Raw genomic sequence first — 15,241 nt, forward strand, 5'->3', positions numbered from 1 at the left:
TCAGAAATCTAAACATACACCTGTATGTTTAGATTTAAACACCAGATGATTTTTAACATAAAAGTATTAATTTCAAGAGTATAATTTCCCTTCATTACCACTACATTTAATTCTAAACCTTCATTGGATGAAAAGGACACTTAACCAAGGCCGTGGTTCTCAAAGTATAGTCCCCAAACCAGCAGCATCAGCATCACCTGGGAATTTACTAGGAATGCAGAGTTTTGGATCCAACCGACACCTACTAAATCAGAAACTGGAGGTGGAGCTCAGCAGTCTGTGTTTTAACAAGCCCTGCAGATTCTGAAGGACTCAAAGTTTGAGGATTACTGTCTAGAGATAGCTACTACAAGCCTTTTTTATTAATATCTTAAACTGTGTGATTCTCAAAACAAATGTGCATCAGAATCCTCAGAAACCAGATTGCTGAGCCCTGCCCTCATAGTTTCTGTTTTAGTAGGACTGGAGTGGGGCCTGAGAATTTCCCTTTTAACAAGTTCCCAGGTGATGCTGATACTGCTGGTCTGATGACCACACCCTGAGAACCTCAGCACTAAGGGAACAGTTTTATCATCTCAAGTGAGTCAAAGTTCGAGTGAACACTTTAAGACTGTAGTATGTTTACCGTCTCAGGTGAGCTCATACTCGTTTATAAGCCAGAATTTTGAAAAAGCCAAGGATGCAGGACATGATGCTACATACGACTAGGGTAATTTTTTCAGTGCTAGAAATGATCATACTAAAGCCTTTTTATAGTTGTTATGACTATAGGAGTCTCCAAATCCACATCCTTCAGATGGGGTTAGTTTTGTACTCCACATCCCTTGAGTTCAAAGTAATTGTTACCTGATTCTTTCGTAGCCTATTTCAACTTTATCACCTGATTTGATGAGATTTATCAGGTTGCTTCTTTACTTGATTGGATTCAGGTAATTTATTTACTGCCCCATTCCAGTTCTGACTATAGACCAACCACATCTGTGAGGTCATCCTAATGAAAATTTGAAACAGTCTTCTTTGAACTGGTTAATGTATGTTTTGGTCATTATTTTTAAGAAGAAACTTTTCCTCATTTTTTGGTCCATCTTACATTCAGGGATTTTAAAATTTCCATTTTCTTGTGAAGTTAAGTCTTGGCACAGCTTAATATAACCTGAGTGCTTGTATTTGATGTCTTTCTAGGTTCACTTCTTCAACAGCTTTTTTCATAGACAGCTGGTAACCAAAGGATATAATGGAGTAAAAAGATGGACTAAAAAGGTATTCTCTTTATTTCTTTTTTTTAATTTCTTTTTTATTCTAAATTTGAAATGCAGATGATAAGCCACTTTGAGTGGAAGGATAACTTTATTGCCAATTATGATGTTAATTAGAAACAGGCTTTTCAGTGTAAGTTTTTTATTGTTTCTTTTGAATGCTTTTTATTTTTTATCATCATCATTTGATTATGTTTAGTTTTTAATTTTATTTATTTTTATAGATCTTTATTGGAGTATAATTGCTTCACAATACTGTGTTAGTTTCTGTTGTACAACAAAGTGAATCAGCCATATGCATACATATATCCCCACATCCCCTCCCTCTTGAGCCTCCCTCCTACCCTCCGTATCCCACCCCCTAGGTCATCGCAAAGGAATCTTTTTGCTTGAAAGACAAGACACTAGTAAAATTCTTGAGTCTATCCAGTTCATTGGAATCTGCTATAACAGAAAGCACTGGATTGGAAGTTCATGGTTCTGACATTGCTATTAGCTTGCTGTACAACTTAGATAAGACACTTAATTTGGGCTTCAGATTGCTTATTTATAAAACAAAATGATAAATTAGAGCAATCCCTAAGGTACTTTCCAACCTTAATTTCTCTCAGTATTCATTGACTGTCAGAAACATTATTTTAAAAGCCTATTTATATACTATTTTTGATATTTTGAAATTACCAACAAGTTCAAAATTCACAGTCATAGGTCTAGAGATACTGCAACTTTTCACTTTTTATACCGGATGGGCTAGAGAAGTTAGGAGTAAGTCTTGTCTTACGTAGTTGTGGGTGGAAATAATTTTTTGCAAAGTACAAACACCTGATTGAACATTGCTATATAGGTAATATGTTCAAGGCATCATCAGTAGTGGCAAGATAAACTATATTTGGTTGAAGAGTGCACATCTGAGGAAATAGATATAATGAACTCAGGATTCAGACCTGGGTTCAGATCCTTTTTTTTTTTTTCACACACACACACACACACACACACACACACACACTGTATTTTATTTTTACAAGAGATAAATAGACACCAAGCATTGTAAATGGATGACCACAACAAAAGCAACAATGATTGCAATTACCAAACACGAAACACACTCATACTATGTCATAATATTGACATTCACTCCAGTAATCCTCCACTGTAACAGCTCCTTTACTTTGCAGTGAAAATTGATTTGTATATTTTTTGCCCCTGAGTCCTTTGGGACTTTTTTTTTTTTTTTTTTTTTGCGGTACGCGGGCCTCTCACTGCTGTGGCCTCTCCCGTTGCGGAGCACAGGCTCCGGACACGCAGGCTCAGCGGCCATGGCTCATGGGCCCAGCCGCTCCGCGGCATGTGGGATCTTCCCAAACCGGGGCACGAACCCATGTCTCCTGCATCGGCAGGTGGACTCTCAACCACTGCGCCACCAGGGAAGCCCGGGACTTTTTTTTTTTATTCAAACAAAGTCACAAAAATTATAATCATCCTCATCAGTTCACTCAGTCCCATGTAATTAATTTTTTTTTATCTTGATCTTTTGTTAGCAGTTTTATGAGTTCATCAGTTTTCCATTAGAGTTCTGAAAATGCTTATCCATTCAGTTCAGCAGTATAGTCAGTGACCAGAAACCTGTACTTGTCAGAGTCTTTTCCATGAATTCCTTGAAGATGAAAGAAACCCTTTTATAGGAGCATATTTGCAAAAGCATCAGAGTACACCCAGAACTGTCTGTAAATGACAGAAGAGTTAAAAATGACCATGGTTAAAGATTTTATGAAAGTTCATAATAATGCAATTGACAAGGAAATTTAGTTATTTCTGAGATATACATTTTAAAGTAATAACTAGAATTATGACTTACAACATTATACTGGAACATATAAGATTTTTGGGGTTCAGATCCTGGTTCAGCCACTTAACTGGTTGTAAGACCTTGGGTGAATTACTTAATTCCTTTAATCTTTAGTTTCATCATCTATAAAATAGGAATATCAGTTTTATTTATCTTGTGAGGATTAAATGAGATAATGCATGTAAACCACTAAGCACATGATAAACACACATTAAGTGGTCATCATTTTTATATTGTGATGGTAGAAGCATGGGAGAAGACTAGTGTAGCTGGAATGCAGAGCAAAGAAGAGAGTGACATAAAGTGGATCTGATGCAGAGATCAGGGTCTTGAGGTCTGTGTTTTGAATTTTATCCTAAATGCGTAAGAATCTGTTGAAGGGTTGTAGGTGACGACATCCAATTTGTAGTCTACTCTAGTGGCACTGAAGAAGATGGACAAGTGTGGGAGCAAAGTTGATGTGGGTAGAACAGGAGGCCACTGCAGATTGATGATACTTTAAATTAGAATGGTAGAGATGGAAGATGTACACAAATATGAGTGTGACCTAGGGAGTAAAATAACAGAACTTGGTGATGAGTAGGTTATGGGAATGAAGGAGAAGGAAGTGTGAAAGATGACTTCTGAGTATGTGGCTTGTGCCACTGGATGGGCTGTGGTGGTGTTTATATTAGAAAAATTGAGGACAACTAATTAGTAGGGGATTGGTCAAATTAAAACTGTACATACATATAATAGGATGCCACTTAACCAGGAAAAGTTACATAGCTGAGGAAAGATGATCATATGTAGTATGGATTAGAGAAAGGTTAGACAGGTATACCTTGGAGATATTGTAGGTTTGGTTCCAGACCACCACAATAAAGTGAGTATTGCAATAAAGTGAGTCACTGGATTTTTTGGTTTCCCAGTGCGTATAAAAGTTATGTTTACACTATATTGTAGTCCCTTATGTTTGCAATAGCATTATGTCTAAAAAAATAATGTGCATACCTTAATTAAAAATACTTTTTTGCTAAAAAAATGCTAACCATCCCCTTAGCCTTCAGTGAGTTGTAGCAGTAATATCAAAGATCATTGATCACAGATAACCATAACAAATAAAATAATAATAAAACAATTTGAAATATTGCAAGAATTACCAAAATGTGACACAGAGACATGAAGTAAACAAATGTTGTTGGAAAAGTGGTGCCAATAGACTATCTATGCAGGGTTGCCATAAACCTTTAATTTATAAAAAATGCAATATCTGCAAAGTACAGTAAAACAAGGTATGCCTTGTAAATAGCATGGAAAAATATATACTCATGGAAGAATTCCTGAATAATAAACAACATGAGAATGAAGGAATAAAGTAAAGTATAAATATGTGAGTCATTTCATTAAATAGAATAAATTAAATTGTTCCATCCTCTGGACCCTCTCAGATTGGGTTAAATCAGAAAATCCAGCTATATGCTGTGTATAAGGAGTAAACATAAAATAATATGAAAAAGAAAGCTTGAAAGTAAAGTGACAGGTAAAGAGGTACTAGGCAAATGCAAACCAAAAGAAAGGAGTGGCAAGCAAAAAGGAGGAATAGCAGTATTAACAGCAGATGAGGTAGAATTTAAGGTGAAAAGTACACTGTATGATAAAACTTCAATACATAGGAGATATAACAATGATTACAAAAGCTAGGAGACCTTGGTAAATAGTGATAATGGGAGACCTCTTTCATAGTTGGACAAATCTAGTAGATAAAAAATAAGATCATAAATAAAAAATAATACAACCAGTGCTTTTGGTTTAATAGATATATACTAGATCTTTATACCCCTCAAAAAGAGAATATACATTTATTCCTATATCTAAGGAACATTTGTAAAAAATTGACCATGTACTTGGCCACAAAGAAAATTATTACACTATTCCTTAATCACAGTTCAGTTAAATTAAAAATAAATACTAAAAGATGACTAAAAAAACGTAATTAAAAAATTGCACTAGATATAAACCCTTGATATGACCCCTGGGTCTAAAAGAAAATAAAAAATGAAATTATATACAAACTGTCTAGAAAAAGATAGAAAGGGGAACACATCTTACCAACCACTATGGAACATAATGAAAGCTGTTTTGAGGAAAAAATAATGGCCATAAATGCATTATTATTAAAGAAAAAATGAAAGAAGAATTAAGTACTCACTAAATTAGACTACATTAAGATAAATTACAGAACGACCAAAGATTTGAATGCAACAAGACAGTGAAACAGTGGAAGTACAAAGGAAATCCATAGCAGAACTTTAAAAAAATAATCTCAGAGTAGCAAAGTCCATTCTGTGTACAACTTAAAGCTCAGATGACATTAAAAAAAAAAAAAAAAAAAAAAGAATTAATTACCTAAAAGGACAAACAGTAAACTGGGAAAAAATATTTGCAATTCAAATCACAGAACTAATTTTTTAAATATATAAAGTGCTTCTACATATCAATAAGAAAAAGACCTCACCAACTCAATAGAAAAATGGGTGAATGATAAGAATGAAAAGTTTTGGGACTTCCCTGGTGGCGCAGTGATTAAGAATCCACCTGCCAATGCAGGGGACACAGGTTCGATCCCTGGTCCAGGAAGATCCCACATGCTGCGGGGCAGCTATGCCCATGTGCCACAACTACGGAGCTTGCGCTCTAGAGCCCGCAAGCCACAACTACTGAGCCCACATGCTGCAGTTACTGAAGCCTGCGTGCCTAGAACCCGTGCTACTCAACAAGAGAAGCCACTGCAGTGAGAAGCCCGCACACTGCAATGAAGAGTAGCCCCTGCTCGCCGCAACTAGAGAAAGCCCGCGTGCAGCAATGAAGACCCAACACAGCCAAAAATAGATAAATTAATTTTTTTAAAAAATGAAAAGTTTTTTAGTAAAGAAGTGCTTATTATTGAGTTCTGGTTGTAAGTCCTTTGTCAGATCTATACTTTTTTACTGCTTTCTCTCAGTCTGTGGCTTTTATACTTATTTCTTAAACAAGTGTTTTGTTTTTTTTTTTTTTTTGGCCACACCGTGAGGCATTTGGGATCTTAGTTCCCTGACCAGGGATTGAACCAGTGCCCCTTGCATTGGGAGTGTGGAGTCTTAACCACTGGACCGCCAGGGAAGTCCCTAAACATGTGTTTTGATGAATGGAGGTTTTTATTTTGATGCAATCTAATTTACCATACTTTTTTCTTTTATAGTTCTGCTTTCTGTATCCAGTCTAAAAAATACTTGCCTCATATGTTTTCTTCTAACAGCTTTATAGTTTTAGATTTTACATTTACATCTCTGGTACATCTCAGTTTTTGTGTAAGATACAAAGTAGGGGTCAAGTTTCTTTTTTTTTTTTTCCCTCCATTGGCATTTCCTGAAAAGGCTTCTCTTTCCCACTTTAATTGCTTTGGCATCTTTGTAGAAAGTCAGTGGACAACATATGTATGGGTCTGTTTCTGGACTTTATGTTTTCTTGCATCGATCTCTTTGTTTTTATGCTAATACCACACTGTCTTGATCACTTTATCTTCACAGTTTGTCTTAAAATCAGTGTAAGTGTCCAGCTTTAGCCTTCTTTTTCCAGATTGCTTTGGCAATTCTAGGTCCTTTTGCATTTTCATATAAATTTTAGAATCATTTTGTCAATCTCTACTTTTAAAAAACTTGCTGGATTATGATTGGGATTGTGTTTAATCTGTATGTTCATTTGGGTAGAATGGACATCTTAACGGTATTAAGTCTTCTAGCCCATGACATGGTATATTTTCCATTTATTTGAGTCTTTAATTTTTCTCAGCAGTATTTTATAAATCTTAGTGTACAGTCTTGCATGTATTTATTTATTTATTTACGTGGTTGCGCTGGGTCTTAGTTGCAGCAGGCGGGATCCTTAGTTGTGGCTCACCAGCTCCTTTAGTTGCAGCACATGTGCTCCTTAGTTGCAACTTGCAGGCTCCTTAGTTGCAGCCGCTGGGCTCCTTAATTGTGGCATGTGAGCTCTTATTTTTTTTAATGTATCCCTAAGTGTTTCATATTGATGAAACTGCTAAAAACAGAATTTTTAAAACGTTATCTTCCAATTGTTTGCAGTTAGTATATAGGAATACAATTGATTTCTGTAAATTGACCTTGTATCCTGTGACTTGTCAGACTCACTGGTTTTAGGAGCTTTTTTGTAGATTCTGTGAGAATTTCATAGAAAGTCATGTCTGTAAGTAATGACTGTTTTATTTTTTCCTTTCCAAATCGTATGCCATCTTTTTCTTGCTTTATTGAACTGGCTAGGACTTCTAGTACGTTGTTGAATAAAAGTAATGAGAGAGGACACCTTTGCCTTGTTCCTAATCTTAGGAGGAAAGCATTCAGTTTTTCACTACTGTTTATGATGTCAGTTGTAGGTTTTTTGTAGACGCTCTTTACCAGGTTAAGGAAATTCCCTCCTATTCTTAGTTTGCTGAGAGCTTTTAATCATAGATGGATGTTGAGTTTTATCAGATGCTTTTCCCTATATCTAAGGAGATGATCCTGTCTTTTCTCATCTTTATTCCTTTAATGGGACCCAAACTGAAGGAGCAGCACCTAATCTTCAGACATGTCAGTCTCAGGGCCACATGATGGCTCTTGAAGTTTCAGCTTGGTCATGAGATAAATTCATTTCTCTTTACAGTGAATCATATGACTACATTTTTCCCGCTGGAAGGGGCAGTGAAGCCACATGGTAATAGGTAGTTCTGTATAATCCTTACAGGGAGGACACCAAGTAATTGAGATCAGTAATACAATTGACCACACACATCATTCTTTTTTTTTTTTTTTTTTTTGTCCCTCCTGCTGTAGCATATTCTTATTTTAGCATTTATTTCATCATTTTGAACTATATTTTCTACAATTTTAAAGTACTTTATATATTTGAAGCTCTTTTCATCTCCAAATCAAGGCATTATATTTCATTTTTTCCTGTAGTTTTTGGCAATATACAACTTGTTACTGTTTCAGATATTTTTTTCTTAGAAATTTAAGTACCAACTTTGAATTAGATAAGTTCCCACTACTAGCTCTCCACTTTATTATGCAAATGAGAAACCAACTTTTTTAATACCTACAGAGAGGGCATAGTTCAGTGAGAAAGATTTTTGTAAACAATGCGTTTTGAAAGTTCATCTTCTAATTCTACCTTATTAGCATGCCAAGCCCATGAGCCTCTCCCAGCTCTTTGCCATCTAGAGTAGATAACCCCCCGTTTCTCCTGAAGCTAAATCCTCTGATAACTAGAGGGCTTTGTGCCTACCTTCTTGTTCATACACAAGTCTCAATACATAGTCTCAACACACACTCCACCTGACAAGTGAAATCTTTAACCTACACATGTTGAAGAAATGTGCTCCAAACTCAGTCTTGTTTAGACATTATCTCTCAATCCAAGAAAGCCTGTTAACAACCAGACTCTTCATCATCACATCCTCTATTTTTCTATCTTAGTCACTCCACACACATCATTCTTAATTACATATATGTAATAAGGTTGTGTGTGCATGTGTGTGAACATTAATATATTAAAAAGAAGAAAAAGATCTGGAAAGACAAACTGAAATATATCTTTTATCTGTATTTCGCAATTTTTATTTTAAAATTGATTTATAATTAAGAAAAAAGTTTCTTTTTGAGAAAAATGTAAATTTGGTCTCATTTAATGCTGTATTTTAAATACGATTTCTTGTTTTAGATACTCAGAATTTTTGAGCTGGAAAGGACCAATTGTATGTCCTATTTAGTATTTCCTGTCCACCTCACCTCTCAGGTTTATGGATACAGAAACTGAAAAGCAGAAGTGGTTTGTTACAAGGTCATGTAGACTGGTAGAAGATTCTTCTAGAACAGGACATTATCTGAATATCAGAAAGCAAAGAACGCTTGAGAAATAGTTTCTAAGAATCTAGTTTAAAGTAGCCCTATAGGGACTTCCCTGGTGGTGCAGTGGTTGAGAACCCACCTGCCAGTGTAGGGGACACGGGTTCGATCCATGATCCAGGAAGGTCTCACATGCCGCAGAGCAACTAAGCCCATGCGCCACAACTACTGAGCCTGTGCTCTAGAGCCTGTGAGCCACAACTACTGAGCCCTCATGCTACAACTACTGAAGCCCTTGTGCCTAGAGCCTGTGCTCCGCAACAAGAAAAGCCATGGCAATGAGAAGCATGTGCACCGCAACGAAGACCCAACGCAGCCAAAAATAAAATAAAATAAGTAATTAAAGAAGAAAATAGTCCTGTAATTGTTTTAACCCAGGGAATCACTAAAATACAAAAAATGCCTGAGAAAAATCCATTCACTCTTTTACAAATGTTTATTGAGTACCTACTACTTTATCATCCAGTCCACAACTGGGATTTTGAGTGGTACAGTGAATGTTTCTAGATTTTTAAGTGATATGTATTACGATATGAAGGGTGAGTGAGGATGTAAAGGACATGAAGAATTATCAAGGCTCTTTTTCTCAATTTCGACATCTGAGAGATTTGAGGTAGTGATAATAACAGCTAAGATTTATTGGCTACATATAATTTGCTAAGCACACTTTTGTGCATTTTACATTTATTGTCACTCTCAACAACTTCATAAGGTGGGTACTATTGTTATCTGTATTTTATAATTGAGGAAATCAAGGCACAGAGAAGCTATGAAAATTGCCAAAGTCATCTGGCCAATAAGTGGCAGAGCTACAATTTGAACTTGACCAGACTTAACTTCAGAGCCTGTGATCATATTGCAAGGCTATGTTGTTTTCTAATACCACAATTCCTTCCTAAATAAGAATTGATTCTAGGTCAAATATGTATATAAGAAAATAAGTTAGGCTTAAAAATAAGGGGCTAAGTCATTTTAGGTAGTTAATAAACACAGGTTTAGCAGGTTAAATGGAAAACAGTGCTTTCTGTTATCTTCAATTTTCTTGTTGTGTGTTTTAGCTTACTAGTTACAAACATGGGCTTTAGACTAAGATCTGGGTTCAGATTCTGGCTTCACCACTTCCTAGTTTTATGACCTTGGACAGGTCAAAGGTCAGTAAATGGAAGCTGCTGTTTGTTGTTGGTTTGGAAAGCCTGTGGTGATGGCTACATTTCTTTTTCTTTTCTTGATCAGGTGGATTTGTTTAAAAAGAGTCTTCTGTTGATTCCTATTCACCTGGAAGTCCACTGGTCTCTCATTACTGTGACACTCTCTAATCGAATTATTTCATTTTATGATTCCCAAGGCATTCATTTTAAGTTTTGTGTAGAGGTAAGTTAATATACTGCCCCCCGCTTTTTTTCCCCATTTATTTTGTGATTGACCAGATGGTATCTCAGCTCTAGGATAGAACAACAGAAGTCAGTACCACAGATGATCATTTTCTGTCATGTCATGTCAAAAATGTTGGCAGAGAAAAGGACAAGAGGAATCTCCAGGTGGGAAGAGGTAGCTGTCCACGATCTGGATCCCTCTCTGAGATACATGACCTGTTTTGGATTTCATCAGATTTTTTTCTGTCTTTCCCTTAAAACTACATTTTGAATGTGGATAGAAATCATTTTCCTTGGTTTCTCTTAGAGCTAAAATTGGCTTGTATCTTCAAAATAACTTCTGTAGAGTGTATTATAGCCAAGAGAATCAGCTGGCAAAATATTAGAGTTCAGTTAATAAGAGTTCAGTAAGATGGTGGGATACAAAGCAAGAAAAATCAGTTTGTTTCCTGATTATCCCGCACAGTTAGAAAATGTAAATGAAAACAGAAAGATTCCATTTTCAAAAGTAGCAAAGACATGAATTACCCAGGAATATACTCTAACAAAAAATGGGGACATTCTTTGAGATGAAGACTCTAAAGTATTTAAAGGAAATCTGAATAGATGGGAAGACAGGCACACTCAGTATCGGAAGGAGATTAATTCTCCCTAAACTAATATAAACTAATTTCTGTCCTAATCAGTTTCCCAGGAGGATTTTGAATGAAACCTGATAAGCTCATCCTAGAATTCATATTGCAAAATTCATGTGCATGAACAGCTAAAATAGTTTTGAAGTAGATCAAAACTGAACAAAGGAATATTTGGTCTACTAGATGTCCAACCATATCACAAAGTTTTGAAAATTAAAGCTATTTTAATTATATTGGTTTAGGAATAGACAAGTGGATTGGTGGAACAGCATAGAGAATCTAGAACTAGCTCATGTATATGTGGGAACTTAGTATATAATAAAGTTGGGGACGGACAGGCTATTCGATATATGCCATTGGGAAAATTAGCTCTCTATTTGGAAAAGTAAAATACAGGTTCTGTTTCATACTATTTATAAGAACAAATTCCAGATGGAATAATGACCTAAATATAAAACACAAAGAGTGTAGAAGGTCTTATACAGAACCAAAAAAAGCAAAAGACCTAAAGGAACAGATTGATAAATTTGACCATGTCATCATTTAAAACTTCTGTCTGTCATAAAGTTAAAAGGGATAGATTTGGAGAAAATGTTTGTGACATAGATAATAGTCACTATCCAGAATATAAAAAGAACTACAAATGAATAAGAAAAAGAAGGATCTAATAGAAAGGGACAAAGGATAAAATAAATGATTTTTAGGAAAAATGCAAATAGCCATTAAACACATGGAGAGATGCTCAGCCTCACCAGAAATATGGGAAATGCAAATTAAAACTACCTCAGGGTTCCATTTTTTGCCTATTATGTTAGGAAAAGTTTGATGTTACTAAAGTGGGTGTAAGAAACAGGCACTCTCAATTTCTGGTGGAGTGTATAAATTGATACAGCCCCTTGGGGAACAATTGCAATTCTAAGTGCCTTATAAATTAAAAAGACACATATCATATTACGTACCAGTTCTGTTTCTTGGTATATACTACATAAAAATACTTGCATATGCACACAAGAATGGGGCATACACCAGGATGTTCATTGCAGCATTACTGATAATAGTGAAAAGTCAAAACAACCTAAATTTAGCTCTACTAACAGAATAGCTAAATACATACATACACTGTAGTATATTCACAACATTAAACTGACCATAGCAGTTAAAAAGAATATAGTAGATCTTTGTGTCCTAACGTGGAAAGATCTCCAAGACATACTGAGTTTGGAAAAGCAAGTTGCAGAATGATACTATATATGGAAAGAAAATACGAATATGCAGATACGTGTATGTATGTATGTATGTATGTATGTATATACAGACACATACTTGTATTTCTACATGTACATACATACTTCTGCTCCACCTTCAGGGGGTTAATTTAATTCATGTAACCTCTGACTTCACCCTTAGAAAAGATAGGCAGAGAAAGATACACAAAGAGGTGGAGGGCATAAGGGAAAATTAGGAACTTCAGTAGGCTTCATCTTGGTAGAGAATTCAGCAGTGGACTTGACTGTATTTAGTATCCAGGATGGGTTTTAAGTATCACTTTCTAGAAGCTGAATGATACTTTTACCTGCAGCCCTCAAAAACATGGAGTATATCTAAGGCTAGAATGTTTAAATTTCATTTATTAATGATTTCTGCCATGGGTTCCTTCCCTTTGTTGGGCATTGGCAGTAATTAAGGCTTTCTTTTTGTTTTGCCAGTATTTATTTAAGTTTCAAATTCAGCAAGTTGACTTACTCCTGGAAAAGGCTGACCATCTCATAAAAAGATCTAATTAAAGCATATACCAGTGTCCACAGTCTAAGTGCATACAGTACAGAAGGTCTGAGTCCTTCACTCTATAAATTGAAAAAGGTCTGAAATCAAGTTCCAGCTTTAAACTCTTTAATGCATACTCTGCCCAGTGGTGGGGCCACAGCCTCCTCCTTTGCTTCTGTCTGCTGCGGGCAGGTTCCATTTTTCACCAACTGATGGAACACAGCATCTGTGTTGTGGTTTCTTTTTAACCAGAATATAAGAAAGTATTTGCTGACTGAAGCCAGAGAAAAAAATAGACCTGAATTTCTTCAGGGTTGGCAGACTGCTGTTACCAAGGTAAGTAAGTGATAAAAATGAAAACCCAGGCATGTCAAGGGGCTGGAATTGTCTAAGGGGTGGGTGTCTTTAAAAGCACATGAAGACTGATCATGAAGATACCAATAGAGAGCCTAGAGGCTGCAGGGAGGCAGCTCAGAGTAAACCTCAGTTCAGTATTCATCACCTGGCTGCCCGATTTCCCACTGCCTGCTGGGGCAAATAAATTCAGTCATTTCATCCTGGGGGCAGCTGCTGCTGATATAGTTGCTCTGTTGAAAAAAAGGAAAAAAAAATTTTTTTGGTGGCACCTGCCTCTTGCCTCATGGCTCTTATTTCCAGATGACTCATGTAGACCCAGAGAAATACTGACATGACTATTTGCATTCACTAAGGGAGCAAGTGTACTGGGCTGCTTTCCAGGCATTTGGGGAAGACAAGTGGCCTGAGTGCTTCAGTCTGAACAGTCTAGAAGCAGCACTGTGTTTGGCCATAGACATAAAAGCTGTATGCGGGGCAGAGTGAGCAGGCCTAGCCTTTTAACCCTGTCACAAATATCAGTGTCTTCTGTTTTATGGGCACTGCTTTGTTTTCATAGTGTTTTTCTATGTATGATCTCATTTGATCCTTACAGTCTGTGAGGTAGGCAGGTCATTTAGGGATAAGAAGCTCTTTATTGTAGATGAGAAAGCTGAATCCTAGGTGTGAGCTTCCCCAAAGGCCATCAAAACTATTGACAGAGTGAAGTCTTTGAACTCAGGTCTATCCGGATCAAAGACACTGTTAAAAAGGCAGGGTCTTGAAATAAACCTTTAACCCAAACCCAAAGGGACAAGGCTTATTTGTTTATCCTTGAACTGTACTATATGCTAACTTCTAAACTTATGTTTTGTATTTTAAATAACCTAGTATATTAGTTCAAACCAGAACTGAACTTGTGAATATTCTGAATTTACCCAGTAGTATATGCAGGTATTCTAAATTTAATCAGGATCTTTCATATTCCAACACTTTAGGCAGAGTACAGTAACCAGTTCTTTGGAAAACATACTGCTTACCTTTACCATGTCTTTAAAAGAATAGGACAGAGTTGTGAAATACGAGATGAAAAGGGAAGACTACCAAGCAGCATTGTTACTACGTATTCAGAGTCCAGGCCATGCACTGCGTTCTCTGATCCACAATTCCATTTTGATTCCATTGTCAGTGAATTGATAGCAAAACTAATTATCCAAATGGAAGTTTTAAAATAGGATTTTATTTGATTTCCCACTTCTCATATTTAGGCAAAATGTTCTAAGTTGTGGTTGATTGATAGCTCTTTTCATGGCCAGATGCCTCCATAAACTCAAACACTTTGAATACCAGAGGTACACACCAGCTGTCTTGGATACAGACAAGTTTCCTGTCTCGCTCATTTTTCCATAAAAACAGCTTTTCTTATCTGAAGAGGAATACTTGGTTTTAATGATCGTTTTGTTTTTCCCCGTAGTGTATTCCACAACAGAAAAATGACAGTGACTGTGGAGTATTTGTGCTCCAGGTAAAGAAATAGTTTTTTCAGTATTTACAATTTATAAATTAAATTTATTGGGTTTAGGGAGAAGTGGGATCCCTCTGATGTATACAGGTACTAGGTACAGATAACAACACTTTTCCTTCTAAGGCTGAAGATGAATAATTGGTATCATCCATGTCTTATCAGAGGCTATTGGTAAGCCACATTGGAGACTGATGTGAATTTGTCTGTTTCATAGACCCTTGGCATTGGTAGTATTAACTATATTTTTCTAACCATTGGTAGGTGGTCTTTAACCACAGAGTAAAACCTAATTAGATTTTAAATAAGGGCCACATTTAAACACTGTGCTTTCTCATGCTGTAGATCTTAGGTCTCAAAGGGCTATTGAAAAAGTTGTTATACATTTATGAAGGAAATTATAGTACATAATCCATGAATTTAGAGATATCCGAAGATCTTGGAAGATGGGCTCACTCATGAGACTCACGTTTGTAAACAAATTCAAGTTCTCACTTAAAGGCCATGTTAGGTCTGGCTGCATTCTCAGCAGATTTCACCTTTAGAAGAACTGGAGCCCCTTCATCGGTATGGCTTTTCACAGTATTGAGT

The 15,241-nt window shown here is 36.2% G+C and overlaps 2 protein-coding genes across 5 annotated transcripts in view; one reads left to right on the top strand and one right to left on the bottom strand.

Moving 5' to 3' along the window:
- The window catches only part of SENP5 (SUMO specific peptidase 5), a 41,254-nt gene that overhangs the window by 22,473 nt on the left and 3,540 nt on the right, over positions 1-15,241 (top strand). For 2 of the 4 annotated variants that reach the window (XM_060010885.1, XM_060010888.1), the window contains exons 6-9: positions 1,183-1,260; positions 10,257-10,394; positions 13,048-13,131; positions 14,603-14,653. In XM_060010885.1, the coding sequence (XP_059866868.1) occupies positions 1,183-1,260; positions 10,257-10,394; positions 13,048-13,131; positions 14,603-14,653 (351 nt within the window). Of the gene's footprint in view, positions 1-1,182; positions 1,261-8,838; positions 9,317-10,256; positions 10,395-13,047; positions 13,132-14,602; positions 14,654-15,241 lie in introns of those variants that run through there. The other 2 variants (XM_060010886.1, XM_060010887.1) reach the window with 2 other exon arrangements.
- The window catches only part of NCBP2 (nuclear cap binding protein subunit 2), a 30,135-nt gene that overhangs the window by 3,347 nt on the left and 11,547 nt on the right, over positions 1-15,241 (bottom strand). The gene's annotated exons all lie outside the window — the stretch shown is intronic.

Source organism: Delphinus delphis, chromosome 4, assembly GCF_949987515.2.
Source record: "Delphinus delphis chromosome 4, mDelDel1.2, whole genome shotgun sequence".
Classification (NCBI taxonomy): domain Eukaryota; kingdom Metazoa; phylum Chordata; class Mammalia; order Artiodactyla; family Delphinidae; genus Delphinus; species Delphinus delphis.